We start from the raw sequence: 20,583 nt of genomic DNA on the forward strand, positions 1-20,583 counted from the left end.
TAAAAGGACCCCATCTTCTCAGACAACTTCTGCTAATCTAAAAACCGATGTGTAGGTCTCATACAATATTCTTTCATTAAAAAATGTTTTAATTTTACCACTGTAAATCAAGTTTGAATTGCCAGTCTCTCTGCAACCCACTGCTTGTTATTAGGCATTCACCTTCTCGATCAACTAGGACATCTTCTTAGTTGTGGAGGAGGGGCTATCTTATCAGGCCAGCACTGCTCTCGGATCTGCAGTCAGTGTGCACAATCTCTGCCTCTCCTGATGTTACTAACTTGCTATGCCCATTTACCTTTAGTTTGTAGGCAAAGCAAAGTAATTATTTTTGGACTGATCTTTATTAGCTGCTTTACTAGGTTTTATGTGTTTGCATGATTACAGCATATATGGAGCATACATATAGATCTCTAAGGAGGTCTATATGTGTTATGACCATGCAAACACACAAGACCTAGTAAAGCAGCTTATAAAGATCAGTCCAATAAGAATTATACTGTGTTGCCCACAGCAAATTGGAGACAGGTAAGATAAGATGGGATGGATAAATGTACATACCTAGTTAGGTAAATATAACATCACACTGACTGCAGATCTGTTTGAGTGCAGGGGAGCAGAACCTGTACAGATAGCCAATTCCCCACAGTCACTGGCGTAACTATAGGGGATGCGGTTGCACCAGCGCCCAGGAGCCTTAGGAGGCCCATAAGGCCTCTCTTCTCCATATAGAGAGCACAATACTATGTATAAAGCATTACAGTTAGGGGTCCTGTTACAGGTTTTGCACTGGGGCCCAGAAGCTTCAAGGTGTGCCTCTAACCACAGCTAAGAAGACATGGATGCAGTGCAGAATAAAGAGCTAAGCCATGTCACTTGCATTTATCCCTCCGCCAGACTTCCTCAACAGGTTCTTCTATGCTGATTGGCATGTACAGGGTGGGCTATGGAAAAATAGCCCAGCACCACACTCTTATGAACGCATTAATTTTACGCCAGCAGTAAAATGAGGTCGACTCAATCTTCCATCCTTCCAAAGTCGGTAAAATTTGTACCCAGCTTGGTAGGGAGTAATAAATAAATTACTTGAAAGTACTGCAGAATAAGTTGGCGCTATACAAATGAGAATTTTTTTTATTTATTTATTTTTATTACAGGTACTTTTTTAACAAGCAGAATGTCAGCAGCAGCCTTTAGTTTGAGTATGGACAAGCTGACAAGCTGCTTTGAAAATCACTGGGAATTTGGATTCCCCATGGCTTCCGTGCCATATTAATAATAGCGCACACTCATAAAGACAGCAATTCCTATTCTCAAACTTCACTGTATTTAATAAGGACATATAACAGTTCAGCATATATTATTATGGATCCATCCCCGGGAAGCTAGTTTAATATTTCCCTTTTACTATATTTTTAAGTAAGAAGCATATAATACATGAATGAACAAAAGAGGTTCGGAGACAGTAATGCTGTAAAGTTATTAATGATACCCCGCAGAGTATTAGGTGGGATAGAAAAAAGATAAAATGAAAGCAATGGTTTCCTCATTTGTAACATGTATAAGAGGCCCCATGAGTTACTATCATCAGACTTCCACATTAAAGCAATAAGCAAAGAAATCAGTATAAAGTGTGGGCAGGGGGTTGTGCGGAGCACTGTTCACTTCATTTACCTTGCTTTGGAGAAGTCTCTCACTGGGCTTATTCACATGATGTATTTTGCTGGTCCTAGCAGTTTAATTAGATAACAGAAAAATGCTTTCTTGGAAGTAGTCCTAACAAAGCGTTCTACTGCCCAGAAAGAAATAAACTACAGCGAATCAGGTATACCAGGGGATTATTCCAGTATTCACTGAACACTTCATTACCACAAGGATATTACAGTATGAAGGACCGCTTACTCCTAAGCAGTAATTCATTCCATTCTTGCCATCAAAGTCTACAGTTGCAAGAAAAAGTAAATGAACCCTTTGGAATTACTTGGATTTCTGCATTGATTACTAAGAAATGTGACCCGCTTGTCTAGAATTGTGACTTTAGAGAACAATCCTAATATCCGCCCTAAAGTTGTGCGGTAATTATGTGAGAAGGTATCGGGATATGTTACCTTTAGAGGGACATTTTCTTTTTAGTAAAGGTGGGCGGACCAGTTGCATCTCTAAATCACCCTCTGTACCTAACCAGGCCATTGGTTTACTCAAATTTTCCTGGCACCTGTATAAGGGCTCCTTCATGCAGGCGATCGTGATTTTGCCCCGGGACAATCGCGTCTTTGTTTCCACCATTTTTGAGCGTCAGCGATGCTTTTTCCTGAGAATAATCTCGCATCACATCGCTGCCACCCGCATGAGCTCGAAATCAATAGGCGTTTCCAACGTTAATAACGCATTGCACAAAAATCACAAGTTCATGCAATGTAATAAAAAAGGAGGTTCCATAGGGAACTATGGAGGATTTAAAAAAAAATAAAAAAACTAATCGCTAAACGCATAAACAGGACATGCTGCGGTTTTTCTTCACTCCACATCGCGTGAGTGCAAATGAAAATGAAAACATTGAAAATCATTGGCATCATTATTCTGCGCTTTCACTCACTCTTGCATTTCGCGAAAGTCGCGCGACTTTATCGCAAGTGGGAAGGCACCCTTATAGAGATTTATTTTGACGATTCTGTGAAGGCGTCTATATGTGGACATAGCAATAAGTGGTATATAAAAATTGTGCACACTCTGAAATTTTATTTTTGGGATATATAGTCTGCTGAAGGCTCAAAAATGTTGCCACAAACAACAATTTTAAGCATTTTTCCCCAAAATATAATGCTTTGATGCAAAAAAAACCTGTATAAAGGCATCTATTAGTGTAAAACATTGGATGGAATTTTTTGCCATGTGCCAGCAGTCTACTTTTAGGAGAAACACTTAATGGGTATCTGGAGGTGTCATATAAGAGTCCTCATAATATTCCTATCCCAAGGCATTTACCGTACTTGCTTAGTTTTTATAAAAAATCATCACTTGCTGCATTTGTCTCCTCCCCAAAAATGCTCTTCACCTAATTCTGATGGGAAGTTCTGGGCAACTTGGCAATACAACCATGTGTCATCCCCCCTGTGCTAGCTATGCATCATTCCAGGTTCCTCTCTAATGAGCATGTTCCGCTTTCTTCAGATTTGCAATGACTCCACAAATGTCTATGGGCTGCATAGAGGTTTATAGAAGTGGTTGAGCATGCACAGTTAAAAATCTCATTGCAGGCTTCTAAAGCATGCAGAAACTGAAGAAATGCTGATATCACTCAGCCTTGTTAGAGGAGTGATGGTAAACATCAAAGCATTGAAGATGTAAACTCTTAAGCACAGGGGCGGCTTATAACACCACAGTGCACACATTTATTAATCAAAGCCAATGATTTATCTAGACATAGGTCATTGGCTATGATTAATAAATGTGGGTGGTGTGTGTGTGTATATATATATATATATATATATATATATATATATACATATACATACACACATACATATACATACACACACACACACACACACACAGAAAAAGGCTAAATATATATTTATTATAAAAAAGGCAAAAGCCTTCACTAACTGACTTGCCACTAATTCTCTAACTTCTCGGTGTCGCACAAACTTGAAATGTGGCACGACCATTCTATAGGTCCTAAATAAGAAAAGTAAAGGGGTCACAACTTGATTATTCAATTTTAAGTGCAAAAGTATTAGCACCCCTATGTAATGTAACTAATCAAATTCTCTAACTTCCCAGTGTCATACAAACTTAAAATTTATCACAACCATTCTTTAGATCATAAATAGGAAAAATAAAGGGTCACAACTTGATTATTCAATTCCAAGCACCAAAGTAAGTGACCCCCTATATAATGTAACTAATAACACAGATTGGGTCGTAAAATGCCATGCAGAAAACAAGGGTGTGGTATAAAAAACTGGTTGTACACATCATACAGGCGGCACTATATAATGCCTACATGCTATATTGATGTGCAGACTAACGGGTCACCTTTCTTGAATTCCAAGAAGAGGTCAAGGTCCTAATATTTGGGGGCCAGGAAGGGGGTGGGCCCATTACTTCTGTAAACGAGGCCACACGTATTGTACCAGGGCAACACTTTCCTAGTGAAATTCCCTTCAAGTGGTAAGAAGGAAAGCACCCCAAAAAAGTGTCTGTTAGAAATAAGGGATAAGGAAGGACACCATTCATAACTGTCAAACCTGCCCCATATGATCCTGTGCATAAAAGATTGCTTCAAAATATACCACACGTCCCTGGAATTTTAATTGCATTGGACCACCATTATAGGTTTACCCTGATATACTCCGCACAGTGTATACACATAGCTACATGCCACTCCTTCCCTTCTGAGTCCTCCCATGCACCCAAACAGTTGTATACGTCCACATATTGGGCATTATCGCGCTCAAGAGAAATTAGGCAACACATCGTGGGGTGCTTTTTCCTCCTATTGCCCTTGGCTAAAGTTAAAAATCTGGGGCTAAACCTACATATCACGGGAGAAATTGCATTTTTTTGTTTTCAAATTAAAATGTAAAAAAAATTAAAAAAATTAAAAAAAATCACAACATCTGTGTGGTCAAAACACTCACTACACCTCTCAATGAATTCCCTGGTCTAGTCTCCAAAATGGGGTCAGTTCTTGGAGGTTTCAAATGTACTAAAACCTCAAGAGCTGCAAATACAACATGGTGCCTGAAAATTATTCCAGCAAAATCTGCACTCCAAAAGCCAAATAGCTCTCCTTCCCTTCTGAGTCCTGCTATGTGCCCAAACAGCAGTTCACATCCACACATGGGGCATTTCAAAAAACTACAGAATCAATACATTCTGAGCTTTGTTTCTTAGCTAAACTCCTGCTGTGTTATAGAAAAAATGGTTTGAAATTGAAAATCTGCAAATAAAAAAAGGGTTCTAATTTCTGATGCATTTTTCTTTAATTCCTGTAAAACATTTAAAGGGTCAAAAAACTTCCTAAATACTGCTTTGAACACTTTGATAGGCGCACCTTATAAAATGCGATGATTCATGGGGGGTTTTCTGAGGTATAGGCTCTTGAAATCCATTTCACAACTGAATTGGTCCTTAAAATATATCAGTTTTTCGAATTTGCAAGTAAATGTGAAAAATTACCACTAAACTTATATACTTTGTGGTATCCTAATAAAATAAAACACAGGGGTCTTACTATTTTTCTGCCACTATACAATGGCGCTATATGCTGGCTAGAGCCAGTACTGCATGAGGTGACACGTTGGATAGGTTCCAACAGCAGAGAGGCTGGCAATATACAGTAAGAGAACCCCGACGGACATCTTCCAACATCGGAGCTGCACAGCCTTAAATCATAATGTCTTCAGAGGTCAGACAGCGGATTGGAAACAGTTAAAGGGGTTGTCCCGCGGCAGCAAGTGGGTCTATACACTTCTGTATGGCCATAATAATGCACTTTGTAATGTACATTGTGCATTAATTATGAGCCATACAGAAGTTATCAAAAGTTTTATACTTACCTGCTCCGTTGCTGGCGTCCTCGTTCCCATGGTGCCGACTAATTTTCGGCCTCTGATGGCCAAATTAGCCGCGCTTGCGCAGTCCGGGTCTTCTGCTCTCTTCAATGGAGCCGCTCGTGCAGAATGCCGGCTCCGTGTAGCTCCGCCCCGTCACGTGCCGATTCCAGCCAATCAGGAGGCTGGAATCGGCAATGGACTGCACAGAAGAGCTGCGGTCCACGGAGGGAGCAGACCCCGGCGGCCATCTTCAGCAGGTAAGTATGAAGACGCCGGACCGCCGGGATTCAGGTAAGCGCTGAGCGGTTTGTTTTTTTAACCCCTGCATCGGGGTTGTCTCGCGCCGAACAGGGGGGGTTTAAAAAAAAAAAAAAACCCGTTTCGGCGCGGGACAACCCCTTTAAGGTCCTGTTCTTAAAGAGTTAAATTTAAGCAATAAACATTCAGCAAGCAAGTGTAAATTAATTTTACCTGGCTTTACTGTTTTCTTGCTCATTCATTTTGGCCAAATGTCTTTGCTTTTGCCTCTCTAGTTCTCCTGTGACATCCTTTAGTTTATTGGAAAGGGTCGACAATGAAATGTCTTGTTCAGCTACAGTCTGTTCCATCTCTGCCATCCGCATTAGATGGGCACTTGATGGGACTTGGAGTGTGGGTTTCCTCATTAACTCCTATAAAGATAAAAACTTGTAGATGACAAATCAAACACACAAGAATGGAAAAATAACTCATTAGCAGATCAGTTTGCCATCTTTGTTAGTCACCAGTTCCCCATTTCTTTTTTTCTCCTATTCATAAATATTGAAGGCCTTTCCCTAGAACAAGTTATTCGATAATGCAAGGGACCTGTTTAATAAACATTTAACGAATGAAAATAGGTTCTAGAGTAGCTTGTTTAGCCAAGTGATGTACAGGCATGGTTAGTTAAGCTATGGTTTCTCTTTATGGACAGCACCTAAAAGCTGTGGGGAGACTTATAAGTCCATGTATGCTCACCTGGGAAATTTGCAAATGAGAAGATGAAACAAAGCCACCAGTGAAAGGCAGCATTCCTGCAAGTCAATATCAGACTTTTTAATTGGCTTTGGCTCATATTTCCAGTAATTGTTACAAGACCTGAGTCTTCTCCAGAAGGCAAAGATAACCATGTACAGATGGACTGTTTTGGGGGTTTTGTCCATCATCAGTGTGCAGTAAGTTGCTGGCATGGCTGGCTGAGAGGCCTCAACGTGGGTCAGAAAGAGTGCTCTCCATAAGGATAAACCATACACTTCACGAACTACATGCAGGCCTCTCACCCAACCAAGCCAGCAACCTACTGCACACGGATGAGGAGCAAAACCCCCAAAATAGTCTGTGCACGGTTATATTTTCCTTCTGAAAAAAAATCTGGGAATATGAGCCAAAGCCAGTCACTGTTACAAGGCTCGTCTAAAGGTCTGATATTGATTTGCAAGAATGCTGCCTTCCAATAGGTGGGGCTGTAGAGGCATTGTTCTATCTTCCCATTTGGTTAGTAAATGGTACTGAAAAATTAAATAGTGCCATTAAGCTTAAGAATAAACATTAATATCAAAATAGGTGCTTAGACGTTTGCTAAATTGTATGACAGTATGTGTATGGATAGTGAAAATTGGCTAATTATTGTTTGGCCACCTTGTACCGGTTTCACATTGGTATAATACGGATGCATCTTAATATCGGCATTACCCGAAACTCAGTTCACTTCAATTGAGGGAGAGGGAAGAGGCTCCAGTGTTGCAGATACAATATGGACAATAAAATATAGTGTGATAATGGGCTTAAAGCGGATCTGTCAGCTGTATATGCTCTCCTATATAAGGGCAGCATATTTCAGCCACAGGTCTGTACTCCTAGTAGCCAAAACAGCACAAACAATGGGGGCCGTTTGGCTAATAGGACCGCTGAAAGAATACACTGGACACAGTTTTGATTCTGATGTATGCATGAGCAGTGCACTTTTTCAGTCTCTCAGGGTAGAAATTCACTGACTGTTGTGCATGCACATTCACACAGTAGCCTGTCAAACAGTTGTGCAGGGCTACAAAAACATGGCTGCTTTCTTCCAAACACAGTGCCCCCCACGTTCATGGATTGTGTCTGGTATTGCAGCTCAGCTCCCCTGCCCTTCAATGGAGCTGAGCTACAATACCACACACGTACCCATGAACAAGGTTAGAGCTGCGTTGGAAAAAAGCAGCCATGTTTTTCTAACCCTGGACAACCCCTTTAACCATCAGCTGAAAAGCGCACCCCTCATGAATACAATGGACTAATAACTATGAATCCAGTGTATTCTTTCAGTGCCCTATTAGTTTAACATTTAGAACATTGTTTGCGCTGTTTTATATACTAGGAGTAAGGCCCATTTAAAAAAAAAAAAAGACTATTGCTCAAAATTCACTCAAAAGCCATCCTTTGAGCGATAATCGTTGTGTGTAAATGTGCCCCCAACATGCACTTTTCGTGCAATATTCGTTCATCGCTGACTTTAAGCAAGCTTTAAGTCAACGATGAGCCTTATCAGCTGCATGCTGAGTTCTCAGCGGGATGCGGTTGATAGTATTCTTTCAGCTGGTATCCCGTTCCGAGTTCTCAGTGGGACACCGCCGACAGCTCCGGGAACAAAGCAGCTGTTTGCAGATGACAGCACTCCTGCTGTCATCTGCATACAGCAGGAACCTTCATTTACACACTAATAAACTCTTAAGTAGCTGATTAGCTACTTAAGAGTTTATGCAAAGTGATCGCTCAAAACTGTCACTCAAACTGCTGTTTGAGCAAATTTTGAGCAATTATCTTTCAGTGTAAATGGGCCTTATTATGTGCCGTTACGTACGAGAACATATTCAGCTGACAGATCCGCATTCATACTACGGCAGACTATCATTCACACTATGCTTATGTGGCAGGCACTGGCAAGGATATATTGTATAGATGATCAATAAGTACACAAAAAACAGGGGCAAACGACAACACAAACCAAAGCCGCTTCTTTAAATTTGGTAATTGAGGCATCTGAATGCAGATCCAGCTTCTGATGTAACCCTTTGAGATCCTCTGCATGCTTCTTTGCAGTCTCTTGCTGCTCCTGAAAAAAAGAAGTATATATTGGGCTATAATATGGAGTACACTAAAGCACTTTAGACATGAAGGAATAAAACTGCAGAGTGATTGAGCTTATTTGAGATAATAAGCAGAAATCAGAACAAATAATCCATAAACCGGAGAGCTCTCTAGCAGTGCTAAAGATAAGCCAATCAGGGGAACATAGAGGTTGTGTGCCGCCGCAGCTTACACAGCACCGCTAGCAGCGCGGGATCCCTGCACCGCCAAAACTAATGAGACTGTAACTGATGAACGGCTCTTCACACTTAAAGTGTTTACTTGCTGTGTCTCTATGGTTACTTGTAATTCACAGTCAGGGTTTATTTATCGCCTTTATGCAGATCTCAGAACATTTGCTATTCATATCACGGCAGGTGATTGTGAAGACGTCAGAGTAGCACAATATTATTCCAAGCAGCCACATAGAGACTTTATTCAGGATATGACAGTGTGATAATACTACTGCTCTACCAATAACAGCGCCGCATGGCAAGAACTACTCAAATAAAATAACTAGATGCGGAGTGGGATTTTAAAGGGACGCTATAAACTTTGTTGCATCACTTCCAGGTAACAAGTGTTTGCTTATTTGTCTGAGGACCATTTATATATTCACATGGGCTGTTTATTGGCAAAATGACCATGCATGATCATAGCCTTGTGTAAAAGTGCCTTCAAGCCTTGTTTAGACAAGCGCTGTCTGCGCACAGTATAGGCGCGTGAAAAGAGTGCGTGAATGGGTGAATTTCAGCTATTTGAATTAGCCCGTTCACACGATCGGAGGTGCATGGTGCGTTTTCCAGCTCCCATACAAGTCTATGGAAAGCACGCACCAAAGATAGGCCAGGTCCTATCTTTTGCGCGCACCACGGAGCTTAGATGCAACCTTGCATTCGCATGTCCTATCTTTGTTAGGTGCAAGGATTTTACTTGTCTAAAATTCATTCATCTGAACAGTTCTATAACAAACCATTGGTTCTTAGAGAAGCGCGTTCTGTGCGTGCCTATACAGCGTGCAGACAGCGCTCGTGTTAATGAGGCCTTAGGGAAAGAATTTACAACGCTTCTACAGAAACAAGTTACACAAGCGAGAACACTTGATGTGAGGGACACTGTCACAGGAGGCATGGATGTGGTCAAATGGTGGCTTACCAACCCTCACGCTGAGAAGTACCATCTATAACTGCACATTGTAAAACCGGTTCAGAGGGTAAAATTGCGCCAGCTGAGTTGTTTCCTAAAGTGCATCCAATAGATAAAATTTAGCTGTCCAAAAATGATAATTTTTTTGCACACAGAGAATTGCCTAGACTACATAGAATTGTAGCTAATGCTCAGCTGTGAGAAGTATTAAAAATAGTATTTAACCACATAAGGACCGCTGATATGCCTTTTGATGGCCTGTGGCATCGATGTATGTATAGAGGGGGATCGCACGGCGATCTCTCTTCATACAACGCAGCTACTACGGTTGTTTCTAACAGCCAACACCTGGCGGCTAAAACTCCAATTAGCCATGTGGCTCAGCAGAGCTGGTAACCGTTTAAATGCCACTGTCAATTCTGACAGCGGCATTGAAATCTCCAGAACGATTTTCAGAAGTCCCGTACAGCCCCCCGCGATGCGATCGCAGGTAGCCGTGCAGGTGTCATGGCAGCCGAGGGCCTTCTGAAAGGCTCAAGGGCTGTCATAGGAGAATGCCTATCAAGTCATCCCCGTGGGGTGGCCTGATAGACTGCCTGCCTGCTATGGCATTACATCATACTGCAGGAGCGTTTCAAGTATCGTAAGTTGTTGTTCCCTCTGGGGACTAAAAAAACCCCAGTAAAAATAAGATCAATAAAGTTTTACTAATAATTTAAAAAAAAAAGTAATAACAGTTAAAAAAAAAAAAACTTTTCGCCATATTTATAATAAATGTAAATAATAAAACAAAAATACATATTTGGTATCGTTGCATCCGTAAAATTCTGATCTATCAAAGTAATGCTTTAATTACCCTACACGGTGAACGTAGTCAGAAAAAGAAAAAAAAAAACAAAACACCAGAAGGCTGCATTCACACGAACGTATATCGGCTCGGTTTTCACGCCGAGCCGATATACGTCGTCCTCCTCTGCAGGGGGGGGGGGGGGGGAGGATGGAAGAGCCAGGAGCAGGAACTGAGCTCCCGCCCCCTCTCTGCCCCTCTGCACTATTTGCAATGAAAGGAGGCGGGACGGGGCGGAGCTAAGTCCTGAGAATTAGCCCCACCCCTGCCCCACCTCTCCCCATTGCAAATAGTGCAGAGGGGCGGAGAGGAGGCAGAGAGGGGGCGGGAGCTCAGTTCCTGCTCCTGGCTCTTCCATCCTCCCTCTCCTGCACATGAGGACGACGTATATCGGCTCGGCGTGAAAACGGAGCCGATATACGTTTGTGTGAATGCAGCCGAAATGTGCTTTTTTGGTCCCCTAGTCTCCAAGAAAAAAATGCAATAAAAAGCGATCAAAAAGTCATGTTTATTTCAAAATGGTACTAACGCAAACTACAGGATGTTCCGCAAAAAAGAGCTCTTGCAAAACTAGGTCTACAGAAGAATAAAAAGCTATTGCACGCAGAAGATGGCAGCAGAATACAATTTTAAAAATTGAATATATTTGAAAAAAAAAATACAAGTAGTACAGCAAAAAAAACTAAACAAAACTATATAAGTTTGTTATTGCAGTAATCATACTGACCCATAGAATAATAGACCCATAATCATGTCACTTTTGTTGCAGTTCGTGTGCTGTAGAAACAAGACGCAACGAAAGATGGTGGCATTTCCTTTTTTTCCCATTCCTCACCACTTAGAATTTTCTAAAGGTTTTTCAGTACATGACATGGTATATTAAATAGTACCATTGAAAAATACAACTCGTCCCGCAAAAAACAAGCCCTCATACAGCAACGTCGATGGATAAATAAAGGAGTTACGATTTTTTTAACCCCTTCCCGCTGCAGGGCGTAAGTTTACGTCCTGGCAGCCTGGTACTTCCCGCAACAGGACGTAAACTTACGTCCTGGAGATAGCGCGGGATCACATATGATCCAGCGCTATCCCGCAGCGGGAGCCGGCTGTCGGTCACAGCCAGCGTCCCGCTGCAACAGCGGGGGGCATCGGAGATGTGCCCCCCGCTGTTAACCCCTTCCCTGCCGCAATCTAAGTAGATCACGGCAGGGAAAGAGTTCACAGAGGGAGCGGACTCCCTCTGTGTCTCCGGCCGGAACTCGCGATGTCATCGCGAGAGCCCGGCCTATCACCATAACAACAGGACGCCAGACACTGGCGTCCTGTATTGCCTATGCCTGAGATCACTGTATAAGCGATAAGGCATGGCAGAGCAGTAGCTCTGCCATGCCTTATGACAGCGATCATCAGGGCAGTGGTTAAAGTCCCCCAGGGGGACACAAACAGTGTAAAAAAAAACAAAGATTAAAAAAATGAATTAAAAAAAATGTAAAAAAAAGAGTAAAAAAACCATTTTTTTATGCTTTTTCTCAGATTAGCATAAAAAAAAGGTAAAAAAAAAATAAAACCCCACATATTTGGTATTGTCGCGTCCGTAACGAAGTGTACAATAAGCTGCACATGCTTTTGACTGTGCACGGAAAAAAACGCCAAAAAAAACGCTAAAAAACTGAGGCAAAATGCTAATTTTTAGCATTTTGCCTCACTAAAAACGCAATAAAAGTGATCAAAAAAGCCGTATGTACCCCAAAATGGTACCAGTAAAAACTACAGCTCGTCTCGCAAAAAATAAGCCCTCATAGAGTGACGTACATCAAAAGATAAAAAAGTTACAGGACTTTGAATGCAGCGATTTAGAATAGAAAAAAGATTTCCAAAAAAAAGGGTTTTTATTGCAAAAAAGTGGGAAAACCTAAAAAAAATGTAAGAATTTTGGTATCGTTGTAACCGTACCGACCCGCAGAAAAAATGGAATGTCTCATTTATGCTGCATGATTAACGCTGTAAAAAAAAAAAAATCTATGGCAGAATTGATGCGTTTTCTCTCCCTGCTATCATTAAAAAAAAATAAAAGTTTTACAATATAGTCTATGTACCCAAAAGTGGCATCGATAAAAACTACAGTTCGCCATGCAAAAAACAAGCCCTCATACGGCCGCGTCGACGGAAAAAATAAAAATGTTATGGCTTTTGATAAACGGAGAAGAAAATCCGCCAAAAATTGTTGCGTCCTTAAGCCCAAAATAGGCCGTGTCATGAAGGGGTTAAAAAGGGGGGAGTAAAAACGAAAATGGAAAAAAGAAAAAAAGCTTGGTCACTAAGGGGTTAACAGTTTAAGGCTATGTTTACATATAATGGGAATGGTGCAGAATTTCCGCTGCAGAAATTCCCCACCAAGAACACATCAAAATCAGCACCACTTCTGTAGATTTTGCCACAGTTTTTGACGTGGATCGGCAGCAGACTTTATCCGTTCAGTTGAAGGTGGTGCAGATTATGAAGCGGTTTTAACACAGATTTTCCGCTTGTGCTACGTGTGAACGTACCCCAGTTCTGGCCAGAGATTATGCCTTTCCAACTTTGCACCCCAAGGAGACATGGAGAAAGCAGTCAGGCTCAAACCATTCAAAACTATTCTAGTTTTTAGTTATTGCCTGGGAACTAGAAAAGTTAAAAAGTGAAAATTTTGTTGATAGGTTGTAATAGCTAAGTGAAAAGCTGATGACAAACAGCAAGTCTTGAAGGCTTGTTACTTGGCATAGTTTAAAATCTGAAGAGTCACACTATTTCTTCGCCCTGTAAATACGTGATGCGTCAGATATTGTGTTAAGTAGTTAAGTACTCTGGAAAGCTCTTTAATAGTCATCATCATCGTTTTTGTTAGTCCTTAAAAAGTACCAACTACCGAGAACGCTCACATTTTATATTTTCTATCTGCTAGCTACTACGGTAAAAAGACATACATTTCTCCTTAAACCTACACTATGCATTTTGAAATTGCAGCTTAGGCAGCACTGAGGTATCTCTTTTCAGTCATTAAATTCTGTATGCGAAGACGTTTCCTGTTGTGGCTGCACTTTACTTCTTCCTGTAATACATCTCCAAGGAACAAGGGCTTCTCATTCTCTGCGCCAAGGAGCTGCACTAGTAACAGATAAGGCCTTCTCGTTACTGAAGTCTCATAATGCTGTATTACTGGTGTCCCATGTGATCCGCCCAACTTATTAATACATTTATCACAGTGAATATTTAAAGCATGTGACAGCTGCTTAGACCAAGCCGCATCAGCTAATGTATGTAGAGCAGCTGCAATTTTCACAGTATATTGAGCCAGCTTGTATTCTGTATTTTTCTGGATACCTTCCAATGTCTTTGGCATTCTGTTTGTATGTATTATACATGAGCTATAGTATGGTTTCACTAGAGACAGTGATTATTATAGAAAAAAAAGACAAGTTGCGTTTAATATATTTAAAAGAATTCCTAAAACCGTCACCAAAACAATATTCTTCATCATGAATCCTGTGTCAGCTGACACGTCTTACAACTAAAAAAATCTAACATATTAGGTTGGAATCACAAGTGCAGTTTTCATAGTAGTTTTTGGTGCAGTTTTTTTGACCCAAAGTCCTAAGTGGATTCAAAAGGAATGGGAAATATAAAAGGACGTCTACTTCTCCTTCCTGCTGGATGTCACTAAAACACACTACATCAAAAATCGCACCTGTGTTTTAAATCTCAGGGGCTATTCACATTACGTTTTAGCCATCTGCCATGCACATATGAATAAAAAAAAAAAAGGATTCAAACAGATAGCTTGACACACTTATAGGCTATAAAATTAGTCAAACACAGTTCAATAGTGCAGATTTTTAACTATGCTTCACCTTATTTACATTTGCATTCGCTTTTTGTCAGAAAGAATAGCACTGACTACTACACTTTTCTGTCCTTCAAAAGGAAAAAAAAGCATAGTAAACTTATGTTTTTTCTTTCATTATAGTCAATAGGAGATATATGGGCACAAAGCTTTACATTTCCACTTATTTCCAATGTTTTTAATGCTTAAGAAAATTAATAATAATGTTTAACTACAAAAAACTGTTTAAAAAAAAAAGAATTTACAGTAAAAAAAAGTATAAAGTTTTTAAAATGTAAAAACAAACAGTCACAAATGTATGGTTATCCCTTTAATGTACACACTAAATAAGTACACGTATGTTTAAAATGACGTTTGTATATTTTTCAATATACTTTTAACATACATGTTAAACATACATTAAAACACAATATGAAGAGCCCCTTACAGCAGTTTGCTGCACACTTGAGGGTCATTATTTCTAGGTGAGCTATTCACACCCTTGAAAATATAGCCTATCACAACTCTAGGGATCAAAAACAGAATGATTTCCTTATGTGAATATGTATCAATTACTCAGCGCCTCATATTAGAAAAACATTAATAAGCAACCTTATTTACAATTAAGTGAACTGAGTGTTCTATTGGTTAATATATATATATATATTAATATTATATATATATATCATATTATATGTGAAGATGAAAGCCCTCACTGACTCACTCACTCACTGACTCACTGACTGACTGGCCAAAAGTTCTCCAACTTCCCGATGTCGTAGAAACATGAAATTTGGCGCAAGCATAGATTATCTCCAAAATAGGAAAAGAAATTGGGTCCCAACTCGATTATTCAATTCTAGCGCAAAAGAATTGGCGTCGAAATTTTACGTACATAATCTAAATCACTCACTTCCCAATGTCATAGAAATGTGAAATTTGGCAGGAGCATTGAATATGTCATAAATAGGAAAAGTTAATAGGTCCCAACTCGATTATTCAATTCTATGCGCAAAAGAATTGGCGTCAAAATTTTACATACATAATCTAAATCTCTCACTTCCCAATGTCATAGAAAACGTGAAACTTGGCAGGAGCATTGATTATGTCATAAAAAGGAAAAGCTAATGGGTCCCAACTCGATTATTCAATTTTATGCGCAAAAGAATTAGCGTCCAAATTTTACGTGCGGAATGTAATTTTCTCACTTTCCGGTGTCATAGAAACGTGAAATTTGGCACGAGCATTGATTATGTCATAAATAGGAAAAGCAAATGGGTCCCAACTCGATTATTCAATTTTATGCGCAAAAGAATTAGCGTCCAAATTTTACGTGCGGAATGTAATTTTCTCACTTTCCGGTGTCATAGAAACGTGAAATTTGGCACGAGCATTGATTATGTCATAAATAGGAAAAGCAAATGGTTTCCAACTCGATAATTCAATTCTAGCGCAAAAGAATTGGCGTCCAAATTTTACGTGCGGAATGTAATTTTTTCACTTTCCGGTGTCATAGAAACAGGAAATTTGGCACGAGCATTGATTATGTCATAAATAGTAAAAGCTAATGGGTCCCAACTCCATTATTCAATTCTATGCGCAAAAGAATTAGCATCCAAATTTTACGTACGGAATCTAAATCTCTCACTTCCCAATGTCATAGAAACAGGAAATTTGGCACGAGCATTGATTATGTCATAAATAGTAAAAGCCAATAGGTCGCAACTCGATTATTCAATTATATGCGCAAAAGAATTAGCATCCAAATTTTATGTACAGAATCTAATTTTCTCACTTTCCGGTGTCATAGAAACGGGAAATTTGGCACGAGCATTGATTATGTCATAAATCGGAAAAGCTAATGGGTCCCAACTCGATTATTCAATTCTATGCACAAAAGAATTAGCGTCCAAATTTTACGTGCGGAATGTCATTTTCTCACTTGCCGGTGTCATAGAAATGGGAAATTTGGCACGAGCATTGATTATGTCATAAACAGGAAAAGCGAATGGGTCCCAACTCCATTATTCAATTCTATGCGCAAAAGAATTAGCGTCCAAATTTTACGTGCGGTATGTCATTTTCTCACTTTCCGGTGTCATAGAAACGGGAAATTTGGCACAAGCATTGATTATGTCATAAATAGGAAAAGCTAGTGCGTCCCAACTCGATTATTCAATTCTAAGCGCAAAATAATCAGTGTCCAAATTTTATGTACATAATCTAATTCTCTCACTTCCTGATGTCATTTTATATGAAGGAAACGTCGCATGGTTACCTCCACGTGGTGTTTCCTGGGTAACGCAGAGAACTATGCAAAATGGTGAACATATGTTTTTCCTCAGTATCTCTAAAGTAACCACGACTTCATAAGATTTTCCGTGTGAACACCAGATAAAAACCAGTACCAAATTAACTCGGGCGAAGCCGGGTATATCAGCTAGTATATATATATATATATATATATATATAGAAATACTTTAATTTATAGTTAAATGTAAAGGTATATGATAAATGGGAAATGTTAAATGGAAGTAACATACCCCTTTGAATGAATGAACTAATTGTCTATGGCTACGGGATAGATCTATTACGAACCCGCTTTTATGAATGGATCTAGTGTAATGACGTAGTCAATCACGTGACTAGAATGACGTGGGGCATCACGTGAGATGACCTCGTGACACCAAGATGGTGCCCGCACCCACGCCCACCGAAAGTAGGCTGTGTAAGTTAGAATTTAAATTACATGTATTTATAGTCGTGTTATTTTTATGTTACTTTGCAGTTGCTTGAGAAAGGCAGGTATGTTCCGCCGAAACGCGTTGCAATAAACTTTGAAGAATACAATAAGCTGCTTGTCGTTTCCTGGGCTCTGGAGCGCGGGGGTACTTTTGTACTGAATTTGGATCTGCTTATGTGAATATGAGGCCAACCACCCATGGACATTTATACAAGTGCAAGTAGAATGTGTCTGCTTATGCATATGTTTAACAAACTATAGTATTTACTATCATTGACGATCAGGAACTACTAGAGATGGGCTAGTTACTGTGTCATACCTCTCTTGCTTTAGCGAGGAGATGCTGGTACTTTTTCAGAACTTCTTCTTTTTGATTAAGCCGAGCTTGCATATTTTCAATTGTCTGATGAGCCACTTTTAAAGCTTGGCGCAACTCCGAATCTTCTTCTTTTTGGTTAAACTCAGACATTAGCTTTTCTCTGTCTACAACTGCAGGTAAGCGAAGTCTCAATTCGTTTATCACTTTATCTCGGCTTAAAACATTTTGCTCAGCTGTCCAGAGCAGAGCTTCCTTCTCTTTAAGTCTCTATGGAAAGCATATGGAAGCACATTATAGTAGGAACCTGTAAATTCCTTTGCTATTAACCCTTTCCAATCCAATTTGTATCCTGGTTTTCCTAGGGTGCTTACTCTTTTTCTGCCATTATACAATGGCCCTATCTGCTGGCTAAAGCCAGTACTGCATGAGGTGACACGTTGGATAGGCTCCGACAGCAGAGAGGCTGGCAATATACGGTAAGAGAACCCCGACAGGCGTCTTCCAAAATAGGAGCTGTACAGCCTTAAATCATAATGTCTTTAGACGTCAGACAGTGGATTGGAAAGGGTTAAAGACTAAGTATAAAAATATATAAAATATCCACTCTTCCACTCACCTGCTCCAATGTTCTACATATCGCTTTAGTTTCCAGAATGGTCCGCACATGTTCTTTTATTTTGCGCAGTGCCATGTCAAGTTGATGAGGTAGTGGTAGACTGGCATCTGGTAATTCACCTGTGGCCTCCTCAAACTAGAATACAAATTGATGTTGATAGTTATGTTGTTAAACATGATATACTAACCCATCACAAGCCAGTGTATGTACCTTCCGAGCAGCGCTGAGTACTTCATGTTGCTGCTGCTTGTACATATCTAGCTGGCGTTCAAGTTCTACTTCTCTCTGATCCCAAGACATCTGACGTTCTTCATGAAACTTCAAAACAGACATGTAAAAAAATCAAATTAGGACATACAGCATTTTATTTTGTTTAGTTAGTAATTCATCAAATTACTACAAGTTTTATTTCAATTCCCCACGTAAGTTAGTCTTAGGTGGGATCAAAGTGAAATGCATGTCTATGCAGTCAGACTGGCTTCGAAGGGTCTTCTTCTTATTAACAAACCAAATGCATGTTCATCAGATAAACTATGTGACTTCTCAGATCTAGACAATGCTTTATTAATGCCATCCTATTTGATCCTTTGATGGGTTTAGAAAAGGCGATATTCACCAGTATAACTATACCAGGGAATTATATTGATAACCCTATGGCAGATTTTCACGGGCAAGGACGCATGTAATGGCTTTGAAGAGGTTGCACCACAATTGACTTTTAAGACATATCCATAGGTTAGGTTCTAAAAGTCTGATAAAAGGGGGTCTCATTGCAGAGAGACTCACTGATTTTGAGAATGAAGGGGGTCTTGTGCCGCTCTTTTCTCATCACTGCCGGCTCATTGCATCTACCCGCAGTGACGTGAAGAATAAATGGAGCAGTGGTCACCCATGTGCAGTGCCTCTCCATTCGTTTCAAATGGTATTGATGGAAATAGTAGAGTACAGGTGCTTGGCTATTTCCAGACGTCCCATTGAAAATTAATGGAACAGCACAGTACCTGCACAACTGCCACTCCATTCAATCAAGACATATTGAGCATTCAGAGAGTATGATCGATGTAGCAGTATGTATACATGTAAAAATGAAACACAGGAAAATAAGCAAATGCTGCAAAAAATGCTAAAGTACTATATAAGATGCTAGATATTACTGACTACATTGCCAGTCAAAAGGTGTCCCCAGGGTGCGACTGGATACTTTTTCTTCATGTTATAACCTCCTTTACTAATGAGGGAAAACATGTACTGTCCGATTGTCAAATTTAGGGGGTTCCTTTTTATTTTCATCTAAAAGGTAGGAGAATATTAGCAGTTGTACATCAAATTCCTCCGTTACAACTAATCAGGACATTTCCTGACTGAAGATTTTATGAAGATACTAGTATGTAGACATCGACATAAACTGCATTTATGAGCACTGGATATCTTTAAACTCCTAATTCCCACATTCCTGTAGTACTAACTTTGCGTTGCTGTACAAGCTCTTCCTCAAGATTATTGATTGTGCGTTCCTGTTCAGAGATGATGTTACTCAAATACTTAATCTCTTCCTTCTTCTGGTTTAACTCACGGATCAATTTCATGTCCTGGAGGCTCATTTCTTCCATTTTCTGGTGCCATTCTGTAACCTACGAGTAGTTCATTGAGACCATTTTATTACATTTTCTTGAATCCTAAAGGATGTACTTTGCGATGAACTAAGCAAGTTCCAGCATAAAAGTAGCATAACTCATAAATCAAAGTGACAGTACATATTGATAAGTGAAAATATGTTTGTGTGAAAAGTTTGCTGTGAGCTCTAGTGGGGAATAAAGACATACACTCAGGACAATACTGGTTTTTCACTATTCTGAAAGAACAGAATAGTTAATAAAACTAGGAAAAGTCAGAGTTCAATATAACACTATGTAGAAAAGCTTAAAAAGTTATATTTACAGCTACAATATTATAATGATGACCTTCCAAGTACAGACTAACAAAGTCTCAGAATTAGCCAGCCAGAGACAAGCTTCAAACATGTGACACTGATGGGGATATTTATTTATTTAATGGTATTCTTATGCATCACTGTACTTGTGCTACTGATGTAGCTTCAGTGACACCTTGTAACATCTAATAACGACAGTTGTAATGGGATTCCATTAGCGCATATGAACAGAGGTTGCATTTTTGACACAAACCCTCTATTTGAACATATAAACATGATGGAGAGGGGCCCGGGCAGGGAATCCCGCTTTGTAAGCCAGAATGAAGAACCACTTTGTAAGAGCAACTCTCGTTTGAGCAGACTTTGTGCCAACCTTGTCTTTTAATAACACCTTTTCCTGTAGTGGCCCGTTGCAGCGGAAATGCCTAGCTGGCCA

The 20,583-nt window shown here is 39.8% G+C and overlaps 1 protein-coding gene across 2 annotated transcripts in view; it reads right to left on the minus strand.

The window, feature by feature from the left end:
* The window catches only part of CEP290 (centrosomal protein 290), a 199,310-nt gene that overhangs the window by 84,619 nt on the left and 94,108 nt on the right, over window positions 1-20,583 (minus strand). For both annotated transcript variants that reach the window (XM_066591495.1, XM_066591494.1), the window contains exons 31-36: window positions 19,684-19,848; window positions 18,428-18,535; window positions 18,218-18,352; window positions 17,602-17,868; window positions 8,566-8,673; window positions 6,033-6,232 (exon numbers count right to left, since the gene is read on the minus strand). In XM_066591495.1, coding sequence (XP_066447592.1) covers window positions 6,033-6,232; window positions 8,566-8,673; window positions 17,602-17,868; window positions 18,218-18,352; window positions 18,428-18,535; window positions 19,684-19,848 — 983 coding nt within the window. The remainder of the gene's footprint in view (window positions 1-6,032; window positions 6,233-8,565; window positions 8,674-17,601; window positions 17,869-18,217; window positions 18,353-18,427; window positions 18,536-19,683; window positions 19,849-20,583) is intronic.

Source organism: Eleutherodactylus coqui, chromosome 2 (assembly GCF_035609145.1).
Source record: "Eleutherodactylus coqui strain aEleCoq1 chromosome 2, aEleCoq1.hap1, whole genome shotgun sequence".
Taxonomy (NCBI): domain Eukaryota; kingdom Metazoa; phylum Chordata; class Amphibia; order Anura; family Eleutherodactylidae; genus Eleutherodactylus; species Eleutherodactylus coqui.